Genomic DNA, 20,528 nt, shown 5'->3' on the forward strand with positions numbered 1-20,528 from the left:
AATGGACTCAACTTCTTTTTGGCATATTTTTTAGAAACACAGTCACACACACACACCCACACACACATGCATCCTTGAACTGATAGCGTTGAGAGGACTTTTATTGATGTAATACATTCCCTAGCCCCTCCCCCTTAGCCTAACCATCTCAGCTGACTGCCAGACTTTAACCTTGACCTGAAACCTAACCTGAACCTAATCCTAACCTCAACCCTTAAACCAAGTCGTGACCTTCAAACGGCCCTTTGAAGATGTGAGGACCGGCTAAAATACCCTCGCTCTGTTGGTTAAATGCGTATTCTAGTCCGCAATATGTAGCAAGTACAAGAACACACACATTGTTGAGATATGAAATAAGGTGACACCTCTCACATGACACGTGGTCATCAGAACCATTACTAAGACTAAAGGGCACTTGGTGAGCACTCAGCTGATGTGATATGACCACTGTATCAATGCAATAAGATAAGATAAACCTTCATTCATCCCTCAGTGGGGAAACTGGCATCACATGACCTCCTTGGCGGAGGTCCAGATTTGCTCCATTTGATTGAACTTTTTCATAATTCACATGCCTGCATTTTTTTCAAAATGCTACATCTTGTACTTCTGAAGAAAATCTGCGGAACATTGCCCTTTTTGTTTCTGATGTTAAAACATGCAGGATCTGCTCCAGGAACCTCTGGGTTTTGTGTTGGGCCGTCCCTCATTCTTCCTCCATGCTTCAAGAAATTTGGTTTCATAGTATTTGTGCAGTCTTGCTAACAGGCAGTCAAACCGAGAGCGCGTAGCCACGTCAAGGTAAACTCACCCAAACCCAACGTGTGGGTTGTCACTGCGTTAACATGATCCAAAAATGACAGGGGTTCCTTGACCCACCCTCCACCTCTCCACCAAGTTGGGAGAAATCTGCCTGATAGTTGCTGTATATAAAATCCTGCTAAACCAGCACTAAAGACACTTATCCAACTCTTAGAAAACTCTATTTGAATTCAGAAAATCCACAGTTTTATCCAGATTCACACTAGACTGCACATTTTCTCTGAACTTTTTTCCAATGCATGTGCCTGCAATTCTCCTTTTAAACTGAGTTAAAGAAATCCTGTATCCTGAATCCTTATCCAGATCTGCTCCAGAAACAAATGGCTTCTCCCTTGACCCCAAAAATTCTGATGATGTCCCTCAGTTAAGGCAGACTGACAAATCCAAAGAAGAAAATGCCATTTTTAAATGTTGTTTTTTGTTGTTGCTATTTTAAATTTTTCAATGGATTTGCAACACACATCCTGGTGTGTAGAATAGTGGCCTCACTGTTTTTATGTAGTCCTGCTAAAAGACTGATGAATGGTATAAAAAGTGAAAGTCTGACCTCCGCGGTGGAGGGAAGAAGACCTTCCTTGATACCTTATTTGATGTTCTTAACACAGCAACACTTTCTGATAGAGTATTATTTGCTACTCATCAGATATGTTGGAGTTACAAGCGACTGCTGCACTATTGTCTGCATCTCTATCTCGATCTCACCTCCCGAGGCAGCTCTCCCTCCCTACTCTTGAATGACAGCCAGCAGGCCTGATAGGCAGATATATTTACACTGGTGACATGGGAGGAAGAAGTCATCAGCCAAACTCTGTCCAGCCTCTGGCTCTAGCAGGCGGAGCTTTAGAGAAAACCCTGGCTGCCTTGCCCCTCCCCGAGCAGGGCATATCTGTGTGTGCTGTCCCCGGCCCGGCTCAGAGAGCTCTCAGCTAGATGGGACCAAAGCCTTGGCAGCCTGCACACTCTCACTCACTCCAGCCCCTCAGGGAGAGCGCACACAGAGAGCAGAGCTGCTGCTGCTGCTGCTGCTGCTGCTGCTGCTGCTGCTGGTGCGCACACTGGCTCACACTTAGTGCGAGAAAGCCAGGTTTTTTTTTTCTTCTTAAACTAGCGTTCTTCCTGAGCTGTTGATGAGGTAGTCAGCTCCGTCTCATCTCAGTGTGGCTCCAGAGGTGGCCGGTGGGGTCGACGTGCCTGACAGCTTCTTGTGTGTGGTTATTTTGCTACTTTGGAACACTGGAACTGTACTGTAAGCATTATGACTCTTCTGGGCTCTGAACACTCCATTCTGATACGAAGCAAGTTTAGATCAGGTAAGTCCAGCCATGACTTCTCTGCTGTCAGATTTATTGGTTTCTGTGTTCAGCTGGGTCGATTCTCAACAGCCAACCTGTTTGTCTGTCAACACTTGGCATTTATAGGCACATTATGTCCTTCATCTGTCTTCAAGATTGAATTGTGTTGACACTCGCAACGTGCTCTGCACTAACACCAGCCATGTGACAGGTGTGTGTAATATACTGCGGGCATGTGACTGTGTGGAATACCACAGGGGGGCCAGCAGAAGTCAGAAACTCTCCCGTGGAGCAAGTCTTATAATGCGTTCTGTCACTTTGTGATGGATTTACAGCAGGGTGTGTTTGTTGTTTTTTTGTTTTTTTTAAATTTGCATTCCATTCTCCTGGCACAAGTGTGGTGGTGATGTGACGTCCCGGGCAGGTTCGTGCACTTGCTCCATGCCAGCCAGCAGCCTGCTGCTGCTGCAGAGGGAAGCCAGGGACTTTCACACTCCGTGGCTCTGTATACACTGATAAGAGAGATTAGACACTGCAGAGAGGCCAAAGGTTATCTTAATAAGGTTGAATTGGAAGTTGATGCTATTTATGTTTGTGTGGGTGTGGGTGTGTGTACCTGGTCGTATCAAAGCGAAAGGAAGGGACTAAAGCTTTGATTCAAACTGCCCTTCACACTCTGCAGCTGTTAGAGCTTTGTATCATCCATCAACTTCACATACTCACGCTTAGATTCCATCACACTCTCTCCGCCGTCTGCCTCGGTAGATATCTCACTGAGCCTGAGCATGTGTATGTTGTGCTGTACTACTACAACGTGTGTGTGTAGTCTGACCAACACTGCCACCTCCCTGAGGAAAATGTAACTGATGGACGCTGCGATCAGAGCTCAAGTCCAAAAATACACACGATGGCCTGTGAAAGCAGCACAACACTCCACTGTGACCAAACTGGTGACGAGAGGCTTCAGCTACCCTCTCAAGTGTAATTGCGTTCCAGGAATGGCAGACTAAATGATGCTTTTCCTTTGAGTTGTTTGGAGCAGATCGGCTGGGTGGGAAATGACCCCCACTGTTCCTTGGAAGAGGGAGAGTGGATTGTGTTTTCACTCGGGTGGCACATGCTCCAGCTGGTTAATGTGGCACAGATGTAGCCCAGAGATGCTGCTTTTTATTGCCTCATCCGTTCCCTGTCTGACTGATGGTCACACTCAGAAGGACTCGAGTTTCAAACGAGAAGCTGAAAGAGTCCCTAAATCTCTCTGTGATAAGCGCTGATGCAAGTGTAGTCCCACGCAGTCGAAGCAGCAGAATCTCATGGTCACAAACGGAACGGAACAGTTCTCCAGGTACTCTCTAGGAGAGTGTTCCCTCAAAGGTACGTTTGCTACAGAGCAATAGTGGCCTTCAAAAGTGCAAAAGCCTGTAACAGTAAGGCTGTAAATAGAACTGAGTGATACCTAATTGTCTTTCAAAATGGTACTATCTTCCTGAGGTACCCTTTTAAGTACACATAGGTATCTGTATTTATTGAGTGTGTATTACATCGTGCGCCCCATGAAAACCAACTCCTTTACAGCACACTTGAAGTACATTATCAAAGCCATGGGAACGGCTGCTGCATGGTTGAAGCTAAAAGGGAAGATAAAGATCTCTCTTAAGTGCTCCCTGCGGGCCGCCGAATGGTTTGTGAGTGTGTGTGTGTGCGTGCATGTGTGTGTGAGAGAGAGAGAGAGAGAGAAGCTAGTTCTCATGCCGATTTGATTAACAGCTCAAACGGGTGACTGCCACTGACATAACAGTATGACAGACGTGTCCAACATGCCTTCAATCACTGCTACAAGCTGTCACGTCCAACGATGAATCTGAACTCACCTGTCAGGTATCACACTTGATCTACAACTCACTAAAGCTGATGAGAGTGGAGGCGTTGGTCTGCTTTGAGGCCCGCTCTGATGGCAGCAAACACAAACTTTCTCTGCCTTGGAGGAAAATATTTAGGATTTCGTTTGCTGCACACTGACACTGGACTGTCACTTAGTAGTCACACTCCAAACCATCGTTTTCATGTTGGAAAAAGTTAATGTGCACTAATCGGAATCTAGTCTGTCTGTCTGCCTGGCCTGCCTCGTGCACTGTTTCCATGTCAGAAACTAGCTGAATGACTAATCAATAAAGCCTTTTTTTTTTTAGTTTATTGCAGTCTTCAAATACACAAGAAATAAAACCAAGGCTGCTGGGCATTTGGCTTGATGTAATGATTAGTTTCCATGTTAAAAACCTGTTTATGAAAGGCAGAGAGAGTCTTTCAGTGTCCTTTTTTCACTTATTGGAACGTACATTTAGCTTGTAATTGTACTTAATCTTTTGATGAAGATATACTTTAAAAAAAACAACAGTAATGTGCTGTTGCCTTTTATACTGTCAATAATGCAAATCCCACGCAGGTCTCAAAGTGAATCAATCAGTACAGTAAATGTAGACGACGTCATCACTCTGAAGCCAAGCAACGTTCCATCAGTTTTGTTCCCTGGTAGTACAGTTCACAGTATAGTTCACAGTACAAAACAAATTAGTACCGTTATCAGTGGTTACAACTGAAGAATACTTATACTTTTGTAAATGATCAGTGTTCCTCTGCACACGTTTATGTGCAGTATTCTTTAAAATATACCGTCCTAAACTAAAAAAAACTAGCACAAACAAGCACTACCTCTGAACATGATAGACTCCTAGCCAATAGTGTACTTACAAGAATACTACATTGATGTCAGACCAGTCTACCTCTGAAATATGCCTGAACTTTATTTGATTTGTTACAAAAAGTGAATCTGAAGTGTTTTTGTGTGTTGTTCCTCAAAAGCAGAGTTGATTCTTTCATTTTGAACCTGAAATAAAAACACCAGTGCGACGCTGCTGTGGTTTGCGGTATTTCAGGTAGTTTTCCCTCACTTCAATCGAGGGTCTAATGAAGGACAGATGGTGTCGCACCTTGCGTGGATGTGAAGCCCCCTGAGGCAACTTGTGATTCTGGGTAATAGAAATACAGTTTTATTTGATTTGAAAATGACTGATGTGATCCTGGCAGCTTGTGCATCGGCACTGATGTTTGTCTAAAAAAGTAATATGGGCTAAAAGCAGGACTGGCAAGGACAGAAACTGCCATGCACTCTTCTCTCCACTCTTATCAATGAATCCACTCTGAAACTGTGTTGTCACCAAGACTCAAAGGCTCCCCTGCCTCTCGCTCACTTTCACAAATCTGCCACAAACTCTTCAGGACCATTGTGATAAAATATGAGCTCGGTTTTGAGATGGATACTCACTTTATGCAAAGGTATTAGACTAAAATAAACCCAATACTTCATTTAGAAATACCTGTTTATTAGAAGTTATACAGCCGTGCTCATACATCTGCCCTGAACACATTCCTGTCTGCGTTGAAGGGAAGTTCATGGAACAAATGCAACTCGTCTCTTTAGCTGAATTGTTGGAGTTTAAGTGTGAAATTGAGCTGTTATTCTTAGCTGCTTTTGTTCTTGTGTGGTGGTTGTGAGGCACAACAGTAAATCAGAATATCAGCTCGCTAGCTTGTGCAATTATCGCCACTTCACCAGTGCAAACCAGGCAAAATGACAATAAATTTACACCATAAATCTGAAAAGATGTAAATATAGCTTTGCATTTGTATATTCTTTGTTGTCAGGAAAGCCAGAGTTGAAAACAAATGTCTTTGATTTCAAAGTCAACAGTGAGAGAAGCGGAGGATCGTATGGTTCGGTGATCTGTGATTACAGCACCTGGCTGGGCTCCGCAGCGCTCCAGAACATGTCTGAAATTAGCTCCTAGCGCAGCTTTTTGAGAGAAAACACAGATTATGTGGCAGCTGCTTTCAGACAGAATTATTGATAACCCCAGAATGAGCTAAGCACGCCTGTTCACTGACTGAAATAGCAGCAGCCGCAGTGTAATGTTAGCTAGTCACCCAAGTAACACAGCCGCCACGAAAGGAGCAAAGCATGGATTCGGGACGAGAATAGATGATGTGAATTAATAAGCCTCTGAGTCAATGTAATACAAAGCCGAAAGTAGCTGCCGCACCAGTGAAAATCAAAGATGCTCCACCGAACGAGCCACATTCCATTTCACCTTGCCTTTTTTCCATGAGCAAAAGAACCAAATTTATGGCCGCCTGTAAACGTGAGTGTGTGCTGATTATCGAGCGGGAGCAGGAGGACAAATCAGTAACGTGTTCTGCTCGTGTTACAGTCAGCCACTCCGTCCTGCCTTTCCTCTCTGTGATGGTGCGAGCAGCAGGTCACGACCCCTTCAATGTAAACTAAAGCAGATGTCAGATGAAGGGAAGGGCCTGCTGTTACATAACGGAGGTGCTCTCCTGAGCTCGCAGTCGCAACATTTACAGGCACTCAGTAGTCCACTATTATTACAGTTTAATTGCCCTCATTGTGAAAATGAAAATACTCCGACTAAGTTGTACAGAAAATAAATATTCAATTACTAATTAATATCCCTTAAATATGCAGCCTCTAATATTCAGAACAGAAAGATGGACTCGAGGCAAGAGTAGGACTGGTAGCTGTCGTCGTGTCCCTCCTGTCTTGTAAAGGTTAAACACATTATCAGACTTTACAGTGATAATAACTCCTAACGTATTTTCAAAATATAAAAATAAACCATGTTAAATATGATTCTACTGTTTCTTATGACATGTTAAAGGATTAAGACAAGTTATATCGCTTGTTAGCAGTCTGCATGCTAGCATGCAACACATTTACCATTTGTTAACCCTTATCTTGTCGTAAACAGTCCTCAAGGTTGGAAACTGATTAAAAACACAACTCGAGACACATATTCTGAACACACAGTTTACATGACTAAAGAGTGCTCCTAAAACCTGACTAATATTGGCCTGTCCCACATGTCTTAATCAGAGGATTTGTTGTACATGTAAACATCGCCAGTTAGCGTAAGGCTTCATGCTCAACCTTTACTTCTGCTCTTGGTTTGTCAGATGAGTCCATCGAGTTTGGGTGGTTGCATGTAACATATGCCAATATTAGTCAGGTTTTAGGAGCATTCTTATATACTTATATACATATATACATATATATATATATACTTCTTATATACAGCATATCTGGAATATGTGTGAAACCAATGCGTTTGGATATCTAAACATGTGAGGACAAAGTAGAAAAATCTCTTTTTATGACTTTTCTTTCATGAACACACGTACAGAGCAAACAGGAGGGAAACCACAGCTAAGTTTAGTTCTGCCATTAGTCTTTCTGACAAGCCGGATTACGAGTGAAATATTTATTTTCCTAAGTCATGTAAAGAACTCAGTCACTAACTACTTTTATAGGCTCTAATTTTTCGACTGTTATTCAGTTTTTTTTGCCCTTAATATGAAAAAACTGTTAAAGCCAGCAGTCTATAAAGTAGAATTAGAGTAGCATATTTATGTATCTGGTTGCAAATGTCACTGTGTGGTTGTACAGACCCTGAATTAAGATGCATATTCCCAATATGCTGTAGAATGACCTCAAGAAATTCTCCTAAAACCTCCTTATACTTGCACGTGTATAAAATGCTAATTTTGGAAAAATCCAACCAAGAGTAAGCGGTTTACTTTATCAATATCCAGAATATTTCTGATAGGTTTTATCAGCGTGATGAATGCATGCTAATGTTGTTGAGGAGGTCCAATGGAAGTGTTACAGAAGTCATTGCAAAGCTGGAAAATTTGATCAGCATGAATATGAACCACCTGAAGGAGATAATGAGCAAGCACACAGGGAGGAACATTTCATACTGGTGTGTCAGATCCAGGATCTTAGAGGAGCCCTTCAGATAACAGAAGGGAGGAAAAACACACACGGACAAAGAAAAAAGATCCACAGACACAAGTAGACCAACAGACACGGGGGAGGCTCCATGTTTATGACCCCGCACACCCACCTCCTTTTAGACATACAGCATGCAGAAACGTGTGCACACATCGTGGACCACACACTGCTGAGCAGATCTGTTTAAAAGCCAGGAGCTGTGTTTATCATTCCCTACATCCTGCTCGCAGAAATATTTGTGAGCAAGCAGCTTTGTGTTTTGTTTTGTTTTCTGTTTTCTCCTTGCATATATATATATATATATATATATATATATATATATATATATATATATGAGTGTGTGTGTGGTGCATATATTCAGTCAGTAGAAATTGGCTTCAATTTTTTTTCAGTTTCCTGTACAACCTGTGGATGCATCTCCTAAAGCTACCAGTTATGTAACATAAGGCACACTGGTTAATCTAAGTGAATTCTGAGTCTCTTCCTGCCTTTTTCTCCTGTCCCTCACCTTTCTATCCACACCCCTTTCTCATCTTTCATGCTGTGTCTTTCTTCTTCCTCTTCTTCCTCATCTATCTGGTTCTTCCTCTTCCTCCTTCCCTCACCCTCAGTCCTACAGTTAAGACTTCAGCAGAGGAGGACACGAGAGCAGCTGGCAGACCAAGGCATCATGCCTCGTGAGTAACGCCTTCCAACACTGAGCTGCTGCACAGGCAAACACACACACACACACACACACACACACACACACACACACACACACACACACACACACACATGCTTTTAGACTGCAATGTGAGAAACACAATATCTTAACAACGTCAACTATTCGGTATACAAACACATTAACACTTCAAACTTTCCTGTAAAGCTCCCTGGTGATGTTGGTATCTCTTCCATTATTTGTCCAGGTTTCTATGAGGCTTAAGAATATTAATTCCAGTCCGCAGGTACGACATATTTTTGTTCACCAACCCGAAAGTTAACTCGGTCATGGCTTCCCAAGACCAGTGGAATTTTACACTGGATCTTAGATTAGATTTCTGCCCACCACTCTATGGCAAACGATAGTTTATGAGAATTCTATGTTTTTTCATGATCACTACTAAATTTCAATTTTAGGATTTTAAAAGGTTTGAGGCAATTGTTAGAAGCTCAGAACGAATGTTATGCTGTTAAAAAAATTGTATGAAAAGTTATGATTAACGAGCTTCAAACCTCTTCTGTTTTAAATGTGACTGGATCTAATGTGACTCTAATGTAATGTGTACAAGGCTCTGAAATTCACTTATTTTCAACCGCAGAATGAAAGAACAACATCAAAGTACCTCATGCCAGTTTTAACTCACACCTTTTTTCAAGTATTTGATTGAAAATCCATTCCAAAACAGCCTCACATCTAGAAACAGTGTCCCCGTTTCAAAAAAAAAAAAAAATCCAAATAATATCTGTGTTTAGACACCAGATCCAAGCGGTAAGTGAGGACGAGCCTTTCAGCTGATGAGAAATCCTGTGTTCAGCCATCTGAACACTGTCCAGTAAAGTTGACACATGCATCGATTCTTTTGGAAACCAGAACAATGTGCTTTATAATCCTGACAACCACAATCCACTCAGCAGACCAAACTGACTCACACAATGATCTCAGTAACCGTGGTTTGGGTTTGTTTTTTGTTTTTTTTTTGTGCCCAAACCTCACAAGATCGTTCAAGAGACCCTTTTGTCGGGCTTCGAGTGGTGCGTTTGTGTCCAGACACCAGTGGTTTTGGCCTGTCGCTCGGGACAATTCATTTAAAACAACAATGGTGGCGTCTGAAGATGTCAGCAGTGATGATGCTACGGTACAGAAAAGACGTTTTCCCACCTCTACCAACAGGCTCTGTTGGTTGATGGGATTGGTTGAAGTTAGCCTGTGATGGACGTTTCAGCCAATCCCCTGCCGAGTATTGATTGCAAGTGTCCACCCCTTTTCCAGCCAGTTTCTATAAACATCTCCTCAGAGAGATCTATGAGACGAACCATCTCAGACATCAGATTAGCTTGACCCTCAACAGTCAGATATTAATATGCAATCTTATCATTTATCTATATGTCAGAGATTTCTCTCTGAAAACAGCCGCTAGTTACGGAGCCACCTGTAGCTGCGCGACTGCTACCTCTCCGTAGCGCCCATGCAGAGAGTGCCGTGACGCATGTGTTAAATGCAAACATGACAACCCACAGGTCTTTTTCATTTTCTGTTTTTTTATTTTGTTGTTGTTGTTGTTGTTGTTGTTTTAAATTTCATTTTCATTGCCAGGTCACATCTCACATCTCTACAGCGCCGTAGAAATGCAGAACTGTGAGTTCGTTGGCTGTGAGAGACATGATTCTTATTACAAGTCATGTGTCCCTTGTTAAAGCAATACCTCAACCAAAAAGGGCATTCTGCATTACTCACAGGTGTCTTGAGCTCACAAAGTCAATTTTTTCCCCTCCTACGTTACTTCTTTATGTCTCCAGAGGGCAGAAATAACTAGACATGAATATTGGGCTTGAAGTTAGTGGAGACTAACGACTAACAACAGCAAAACCGCCCAAAAATGTCAGTGTTGCTAAGTAATCCACAAACAAATGATAACATTCCCTGTTACTGTGCTACCGCGAACAAGTGCAAGTCAGTAACTTTTGCATTCCTGTGGACGAGCACCAAACTGGAAGTGTTATAAATTGTTTTCAGCTCAAATCAAAGTGTTTGTGGATTGCTGAGCATACAGCTGTATAAAGAAGATGTGGATTATATTCAACCGTGTACTTTAGAGCTTGTAAACTGAAGTTTTTAAACAGTTTTGCTGTTGTTAGCCATCAGTCTCCATTAGCTACAAGCTTAATATACGTAACCGGCTCTTTCTGCATACCGGAGTCACAAAGAAGTGATGCGGGAAGGAAAGAAATCGATTCACAAATTCAAGACACCTATTTGGGAGTGCAAGAAAGGCAAAAAACAAAACAAAACACTTTTTGGCTAAAGTATTACTTTAAAATAGAACTAGTGAATACAGTGCAATGCATTTGGTCATTTCGAGTCATGACGGATAGAACATACCATATCGGAGTGGTTGCAACCATTTCTGAAGAGAATTTTGGGTCCTTTTAGCTCAGTCAGCATTATTTTGAAAAGCTCGGAACACATTAAGCTTGGAGTCACATCATTAAGTCTGGCATGACTTGCATGTAACAAAACAACACGCTGATTTGTGATTGTCTATTATAGTTTTGAGTTGACCCATTAAGATAAGGAGGCAGCCAGCTGTCTGAGCAGGAACATCAGTGAGTGAAATCAGCAGCATTAGTTTATTCCCGGAATCAAAGTGGTTGTAGTGAAACCTGCAGCTAGCTTGGACTGTTTTTCCTGACACACATGTAACTGATTCACTTCAGCTGTAAAACAATGTAACTTGGCAGTTTATGAGTGTTCCTCCAGGTCTCCTTAGATCAGTAGCGTATGTGTCCAGACATCTGCGTAATCACATGAAACCTGCTGCACTTCACTTGACAATCCACAGGAAGCAGCGAGCGGCAAAACTGAAATTAGCTGTCCAGGATCAGGATGGCGCCTCAGATCATGCCCGCGTGCCAGAGTTAAAGACAGAAAACAGTCATCATGACAGATGTTGTGAATGTAGAGGAAGCAGGTTGTTATATACATATATGCAAACATGCAGGCAGACATCACAACCAGCGAGCAGAGAGGCAGACAACTTGGCCAGTGACTGCAGAGGAATGCTTTAACGCTGGAAGGGACTCCGGGTTTCTGAGTGCGGGGCCAGAATTACATGGACGGTACCTGTTTACAGCACAGGCCTGCAGAGTCCTGCATCAAAGCAGGGGCACGCCCAAACACAGCAACTCCACCGCCGAGATTCGCTACCTTCAATGTCACATGAGACATCGTTATGAGGACGCGTAGACCTGACGGGACAGAGCGTACTCCTAAATCTTACCTGTCGCTCAGATTAACAGCCTGTTGAGGTCTGCAGGTCAGGGCCGCGCTGTTATGTTTGCAACTACCTTGTTTAGCTTCGACTGCCAACATGCTACATGCCAAACGTCACACACTGCTAAACATTTTCTGTGTTTTAAGCATCTCTTGTAAAATAAAGCCACACTTCAAGTTCACTTTAGGGAATGAACTCCACTAAAGTTCAAGTGTATTTCCTCGACACAGTATTCATATAGTAAGTTTACTAATATCAACGAGTATATTTGTATTCTTCAACACGTATTGGGACTTAATTAGCCTAATTAAAGCTTGTAAGCGTCAACTTTTAAGATTACTGGAAGTGTTGAAGGAGTCAGTTTCACATTTTTTAAACATTTTTTGCAGCAACTCTACTGTGAGCTACTTGTTGTACGGAGGCCAAGAAAGGCCATACTTATAATTACTTTGTTAAAGACATTGTCCTGCAATAATGCTTTGATTATCCTGTTATTTTAAGGGAATGAAGAAAATCTCAAGATAAAAAGATAAATTAACCCGTTATCATGAGATAATGAACCTCCTTTTCTTGCGACAACAGTATTGAGAAGTCATTTAAGTGAGCAAGTACGACAAGTATCGCTTACTTAATTAGTATTAATAATAATTCATTTGGTGATTATGTTTTGCTTTAATATTGTGAATCTTTTTTTTGCACAATCAAAAAGGCATGATGTACTCCTTAACAACACATAAACTTTCTCCATAAGGCAAAAACACTTTTTTCATTTAATATTTATTGTGTATCTTGAACAGAACTTTTAAAAACACTACTACATACTTTCACAGAGGAATTTGTATTCTTTCCAGTGTAAGCTAAATATGGTTAAGCTGAATTTCTGATGAACGTAAACTGAAAGCATACTGGAATGAATGCCACTTAATTTCAACTATTCTCAACAACGTAAAATGATCTGCTTGTTTAAAATAAGATGTTACACAGTCGACAGCCACTTGTAAACTCAGATCGTATTGATTCCTGGCACTTGAAAGCAGCAGCATATGTTCCTGGGAGCACTGAGCTATGCCAGTCTTTTTTTGGGTGGGGGGGGGGCGAGGGGGCAGGGGGCAGGTCACTTGCCTGCAGGAACAACAAGATGGGGACCTAGACTGCAGGCCAGGGATTTGTTGAATGATATCTCTGGCACCGTTTGCCATTTCACAGAGTCTCCAGCCTCCAGATAAACTGCTGGTAAGTGTGCGGGGGAACGGAATCCAGAGGCCCGGCAAAGCCCTATCAGTTTCTAGGAGTCTGTCACAGATAAGGCCTCTATAGGAGAAACTAGGCAAGCGGGGCTCCAAGCGCCTTTTTAGAAACGACATTTAAATTGGTTGTTTATCTCTTGATTGCAGGCAGTGGCACAGATACAAGGAGATGGTTCCAGAGCGCCGGGGCTATTTGTTAGCAACCACCTTATCGCTCCCTCAGACATCACCTGTCCCTGCTCTTTTCGTCTGCCCCCCAAAATCAGACCTGTTTCTGGGTGATGCCGCGTCCCCCTCCGTGCTGCAGTGGATGTGATCTGTCAGAGGCTGGCTGGATCTGCCCAGCAGTGTTATTCCTGCTGGGGAGATGGACACGGCACAGGGTCTGTGTATATATTACCCAGGGAACATCTGGTGTTTATTAGGCTTTTCAAGAATCCGCCCCAGCCTCTCAGGCCCGACTGGCGTGTGGCCTGCATAGGAGCACACTGTCTGCCTGCCGGCCACAGGTCTGGCTCAACATACACATATACAATCTAATATTTCCTCATAAAGATTACAGGGCCGTAGATGCTGCTCGACTGTGCTCCTTCCTGCATGCGTTCCTGCATAAAAAAACACCATGTTTTCGTGTCCACAGCTGCAATGCTTTAATCCTGCTGGATGGAAACACAAAGGGAATTATTCTTGCCTAATGCACCATACATCTGCCCACTTAGTGTAGTGTTTACATTTGACAGATATGCTCAGCAGGTATATGTATTGCAATCGCTTTAAAGTGCATTGTGTGTTTTAATACAACCACAGAATGTTTAAAACACTGTAAGCCAGCTTCAAACTCACTGGATCATGTTACGTTATGCCTCTGCGGGATGGCCCGGCCATCGGGGAACAGGTTTTTAGGCAGTTTGGTTACACAGTTTAAACACTCTTAAAGCTCTATGTATGCTTGTGATGTCAAATCAGGTCTTAAATCAGGCCGGCCAGTGACAGGAGAGGTGTTTAAGACAGCAGGCTTGACTCTGTGGGCAGTTCAGTTATAAACACATGATGATGTCACCCTGATGGCGGACAGCGACGGCTCGCCAGCATGACCACTTCTCCTCCGAGGGAGGGTAGTTGATCACTGTGTTCCTACACTATTTCAAACTTAATTTGTATCTGTGTTAAACCTAAAAAAACAACCTCATGCTTTAAATGATTTCCTCATTACTTAATTTCTTCCATAACATTATTCCTTCCTTCTCCTTCTGTCCATCTTTCTCCCCTCTGTTGCTTCTTTTTTCTTTTCTTTCCCCCAACCTCTTTGTATAAACCATCTTTCTTTCCGAGTTTCTCACATTCTTTGATGATGAAACATCTTTTTTCCTGTACTCACCAATTAAAGGAAACGGTAGATGCCTGTAATTTGAATAAGTGCCAGATATTTTACATCAGTCCTAATTTAATTTTGGTATTGGAATGATGTTTAATAATGCAGAACATTTCTGATCCATTTCTCATCAGCCGGTAATACTCCACCTGAGTTGTCCAGCCCAAAGCTCAATATCCTTCATTTAATTTTGGCTCTGAATCGGCTTTCATCTCTCAGATATGACCTCTGAAAAATCTCACTCAAATTCTATTTGACCAAATAAGTGCCGTTGCTCTTCCTTGCTCTCAGATAATCAAACTGATTTGGTCTGCTCTCCTCACTGCTGCGAGTGCATGTGGATGGATCCTTTGGCCAGGCCAGGTTAGTCCTGGACCTGATTATTTGTACTGGATTTAACGGAGAGAGATTGTGGAAGGTTGAAAATCTCACCCGCTGGAGCTCTTTAATTACAGCCACTCCATTTGTTTTTCTAGTAGTCAGAAGTGTCTGGCTGCACTGGGAGCAGCTGGATAGATAATGGCTGAAGGAAGCTAAGTCGTACATACTGAGAACATTCGAAGGAAACAACAGCTGAATGTTGCAGAGCTCAACAATAAAAGCTGATTTATATTTGTGTCAGCTCAAGTGGCCTGAGCTTTTCTGACCATGTACTTGCACACAGGCCTGGCTGGGCTGCTCTGATGTGACGCTGCTAGTTGGTGATGGCGGCTCTTTGCCACTGTGTTGATTTTCTTCACGTAATTCTAAAAATGCCAGCGGAAACAAAGTGGATCATTTCTTTCCACGCATCACATTAAGAGTGATGTCCTCCTCTGTTGCAGGAAACTCCCCAGTTTAACCACAGTCTGATCTGCTGCAGCCGTGGTTAAGGTCCTTGCTCAGAGGCTGGTGGTTTTAGGCGAGGGCAGATCTGCTACTTCACTTTCCCCATTCTGGACCATCCGGTCCAATTCTGCTACACTCCGTAGACTGCATGTTGTACTGTATGTGAACATTATCAGTGTTTTCAGATGTTTCCTTCCATCAGATTCTAATTAATACTATAACTCAGAAGGGAAGGAATTTCTTCAGATTTAGCACTAACCTCCACCTGGATTCAAGGATCAACGGGTCTTGGGGGTCAAAGGTCAAGGTCACCGTGACCTTATTTTCACGCCGTTCTCGTGATGAGGTAACACAATTTCTCATGAATGCCTGGAGGAAATTTCATTGCATCTGGCACAAATGTCCACAACAAATATCTTTTCTATGGCTCGTGCAGGATGGAAAACACTATGTTTGCATATGTCAGCCTTGAAGGAGAATGCCAGCATTTTTGGAAAATCCACTTATTTGCCGTCCTCTTAGGAGGCAGACATGTAGACAGTTGGAATTCTCTCCTCTGTGCTGCATTTGTGAGCTGAGACCCACAGAGACCAGCTGACTGCTAGTTAGCTTAGCATAGGAAGCGTTAGCATCCCTCTGTCAAAAGTCATCAAAAACTTTTCACTCAAAAACGGTCTTTGCTTGTATTAATGTAATTTTTCCATAACATTTCCAATGAAATAAAAAATGTTCAAATTATAAGATATTGAAAGCATGGAGGAGAAACTGGTGTATGATTCAACAATTGTGTCCCGTAGTGATGAGTGAGAGTTTTTATCGGAGCAGCATCATGTCATCTGCATATGATCAGATTTTCTGATGCATTTTATATACTTTTTATGTAGAAGATCTGACCAGTGGCTGCTGCTTAAAGTTTGATGAAACAAGTGAATAGAATGTGTGTGTGTGTGTCCAGTTTTCCAGTGTCCAGTGTGTGTAGATTTGTCAGGTTTCTCCATTTGTGATGACAATGGAGGGGGACAAAATGCGGACGTAGTGAAAATACAACTCCTATGAAGTCTCTCCAGTGTGGTGAAACGAAATTTCCAGTTTACTCTTTCAAAAACCTTGGTGGATGTGATGGTACCTGCTCATGATGAATACTGCATTAGATTAAAAAAATCTGCATGTTGCTGGATGTGTGTCTGCTTCGATAGGGGCAGCTTGATCTTCTGGTCTGAGATCTGGAGCCTCAGTCGTGCTTCTCTCATGATTCTTACTGTAACGGTCATGAGAGAAATGCGGGCGGTTGGTGTTTTCTAGGCCTGAGAAGTCGTGAAAGACTGGCTGTGGTCATGTTTTTCTGGAAATGTGGAAATTTTATTTCATTTGCCATCAAGTCAGAGCTTTGTTCTTTGGTGTAAGACTGAATTCCAATGCTGTTAGGAAATAAGTAAGTAAAGTAAATAAGAAATTTTAAAAATCTTAATCTAAAAAAGCTGCTGTAATGTAGTGAAATATTAAGTTAAAGAGACTAAAATGCTGTACTCCACTGCTGTACAGACGTGTGTTGCTGACGGTTTGGTCCCACTGTGTGTTATCCAGACTCCACCTCAGACTGCTCCTCACTGGAGGACCAGATGAGGCTAAAGCGAGGCCGCCTCGCAGAGGACCTGAATGAGAAGCTGGCTCTCAGGCCAGGACCCCTGGAGCTGGTTCAAAAGAATATCATTCCCCTAGACTCTGCCATCACCATGACAGGTACCAGCAGAGAGAGAGAGAGAGAGAGAGAGAGAGAGAGAGAGAGAGAGAGAGAGAGAGAGAGAGAGAGTGCTGCTGTGTAATATAACACACATGTACGCACCAGCATCTCCGCACGTGTTTGTAATAGGTACATAGAGAGCATGCTTCCCTCCTGATTCTGTGTGTGTGTGTGTGTGTGTGTGTGTGTGTGTGTGTGTGTGTGTGTGCGTGTGTGTGTGCGTGTGTGTGTGTTGGTAAATCAGTCATCAATCAGTCATTCACTAAGTAATACACACCCCTGTTGGACACTGTTATGCAGTTATGCAGTGAGCATGCATGTTCATGGCCCCTTCATTTTAATATTGTTGCTCTTTGTGAACACTGTTCACCCACCACCAAGAAGCTGTCTAATAATGGCAGGAATTCCATATTTTTACGATATATATACATATATATATATATGTATATATATACACACATATATATATATATATACACACATATATATACATATATATGTATGTATATATGTATATATATACACACACATACACATATATATGTGTGTGTGTGTGTGCATATATATACACACATATATATGCACACACACACACACACACACATATATATATATATATATATATACATATATATATATATATATATATATATATATATATATATATATATATATATATATATATATATATATATATATATATATATATGTTGTGTTGGAGCAATGTACTGCCCAGAAGTACAAACAAAACAAAAGATCCATCCATCCATTTTCTACCTCTTATCCTGTTAAGGGTCGCGGGGGGGGGGGGGTGGAGCCTATCCCAGCATCTACAGGCGAGAGACAGGGTTCACCCTGGACAGGTCACCAGTCCATCACAGGGCCAACATAGAGAGACAGACAACCATTTACACTCACAGTCACACCTACGGTCAATTTAGAGAATCTAATTAAATAGCAATTACCAGTAAAAAAAAAAAAAAAATTAATTATAACCATAAAGCAAACATATTTACTAAAATAAATGACTTCAATGATTTTGACCACTGCACCACAATGCCGCCCCAAACCAAAAGATGCACAGGATTAAAAAAAAAAAGGTCTCTGTGCCAAACAATCCAGCGTGGTTTGTTTTACGCCAGAAGGGAGCGGAGGGCTCTCTGCATCAGCTGTGTGCTTCGTGGACAAGTGATACTTCAGACTGCTGTACTCTGGTGGAGACTAAATTCAGCTTTTCAGTGAATGCATGTCACTTGTTTCCTGTCGAGACGGCCATCTGGCAGGGCTTTGAAGTTGAACTTTCCATTTAAAACGGACGTATTCTTCTCCATGTTAGTCCTACCTTAACGCTCATCTGCTCTCAGTTTTTTAGGGTTTTTTTTTGTTTACAAGCTGCAACCGGCTGCATCTCGCGTGTGTGACGAGTGGTGCGTTCACTTCTGGTTTTCCGCGAACTACGGCATGGTCAAAGTGTCAAAAAGCACCGTGCGCGTGAATCACAATAAAAAAAATGATCGGCAATAAAGGGATGTTGAGTTAACTAGTTAATAACGCGTTAACACTGACAACTATAATATATATATACATATATCTGTACCATATGCTGTATATACATATACTGTAATATTACTACATTACTGTAGTTGGCCTTGACAACAGTTTTACTATTATTATCATGTATGTAAACTAATTATGCCCTCTGTACTATTTACGATCAAGATTAACAAAAGTGAAACGTTCAATAATTTGCTGCTCCCATCTGCTCCCTTCATTATAGGACCAGTTTACCCAGTCCCAGAACAAATGACCCTGCAGTAGATGCAGGTGTGTTTCAGTCAGCATTGATGGAAGCACGGAGCAACAGCTTGGGCTCCACCATCAACAATATATGGTACATGAAAGCAGTGATGGCGTCTCGCCCTTAATGTCATCTCAGCCACAAATTCCACACGTCTGCGTTAAAGCAGCAGTGTTCTAGCATCGTTCTTTTGAGTGCGGGGGAACAGCCCCGGGGCAAAAAACATCAGAAACACCATCACTGTCCTCCATGCTGCTTTTACTACAGCCCCGAGATGCTCTCTCCCTCCTGTCCAGTGTGGTGGCTGCATTTGTGGCATCAATGGTGATGCACCAGAAGAAAAACAGAAATCTCACTCCTCATCCTCTCACAGTGGGAACAGGATTGATCAGTCTCCATTAGAAGGTTTACCCAGGTTTAAAAACAACAACAACAATAGTTCCTTGTAAATTACAAGGGATTTTCATTATTCACAAATGTAGCCCCATTTCAGAATATTACTGGTTTGCGATTGTTTGAGCATACATGGCAAAGCAGGTGGTGGTGGGAAATAGCCAGAGCAGATTTCCTAGAAAATCTGTTCTGGCTCTCATTGATACGCCTTCCTAAGAAAATGCTACAACACTTCTGGGAAAGACTTCATGTGTGAAAGACACCTAATAAACACTAGCATGAGTGACAAAAGGGGTGTCAGATGAGATAAAAAGATGGAGACGTTTATTTACTCTCCGGCATTGCATTTCACCAACAAGCTTAACAAGGCAACATGAAGTCAACACTCCACAGACTCGACCCGCTGACGCTGCTTGGCCACAAATACAGCACTGAGGATTGTAAACATCCCAGTGTTGAACAAACTCTATGTAGCTCTGTCTTTGCTCTCAACCTGCGCCTGAAGGGAATATCTGGCTCTTCAGTGGCTAAATTCTTCAGCGTATTCACCTGCATGTCACAAATTGGTACTTCCCCACATTTGGTGCTGAACAGGTAGTGAACAGCTGGCCTTTCGAGTGCTCCCTCCATAATAAGCTGCCTGCTGTGGCTAAAACGGACAATAAGAGAGCAGCGAGAGTTCCACAAAGCTGCAATCAGAACTTAACCGGAAAGATTTTTTATGTTGAAACTGGTTCATCTGAGTGTTTTCTTGCTAATAAAGGAGGAACTGTGCTTCAAGCGGAGTTTCTAGCACTCGCTGGGACCTGAACCAAAGTGCTGTGACAACCTCGGTGGGACTTCAAGGTGTCTCGGTGTTTGAAAGAGCTGTTAACATGGCATCGCTTCCTCTCATATTGGAATATGGCTGTCCTTGTGAATGTAGCCTCTGAGACTTGTCCATCCGCATCTCCAAAACTGTTGTTATTCATATCTCTATGAAGGCGCGTTCTCTTTAAACAGAGGTTATTTGGCAACAAAATGTATGGATGTATATTGTTGGATTCAAGTGTTTGGGGAGCCTCCTTAAACAACCCCCCACCCCAGTGTTTGATTTGAGGAAATGCAAAGCTTGGACACTGTTGATGTCGTGTTGAGTGTAGGGCTTCAGACTGCTCGTCTTCTGCTCTCCTACATGTTCCTCTCTCTCTGT

The 20,528-nt window shown here is 42.3% G+C and overlaps 1 protein-coding gene across 3 annotated transcripts in view; it reads left to right on the forward strand.

Annotated features, from left to right (window-relative positions):
- Positions 1 to 20,528, forward strand: part of myocd (myocardin) — a 113,075-nt gene that overhangs the window by 76,369 nt on the left and 16,178 nt on the right. For 2 of the 3 annotated variants that reach the window (XM_086196040.1, XM_086196041.1), the window contains exon 1: positions 8,640 to 8,657. In XM_086196040.1, coding sequence (XP_086052166.1) covers positions 8,651 to 8,657 — 7 coding nt within the window. In that variant the 5' untranslated portion in view covers positions 8,640 to 8,650. Of the gene's footprint in view, positions 1 to 8,591; positions 8,658 to 16,988; positions 17,145 to 20,528 lie in introns of those variants that run through there. The other variant, XM_086196042.1, reaches the window with a different exon arrangement.

This window comes from Aulostomus chinensis, chromosome 23 (genome assembly GCF_037954235.1).
Source record: "Aulostomus chinensis isolate RoL2024-O1b breed Wild chromosome 23, RoL_Achi_v1.0, whole genome shotgun sequence".
Classification (NCBI taxonomy): domain Eukaryota; kingdom Metazoa; phylum Chordata; class Actinopteri; order Syngnathiformes; family Aulostomidae; genus Aulostomus; species Aulostomus chinensis.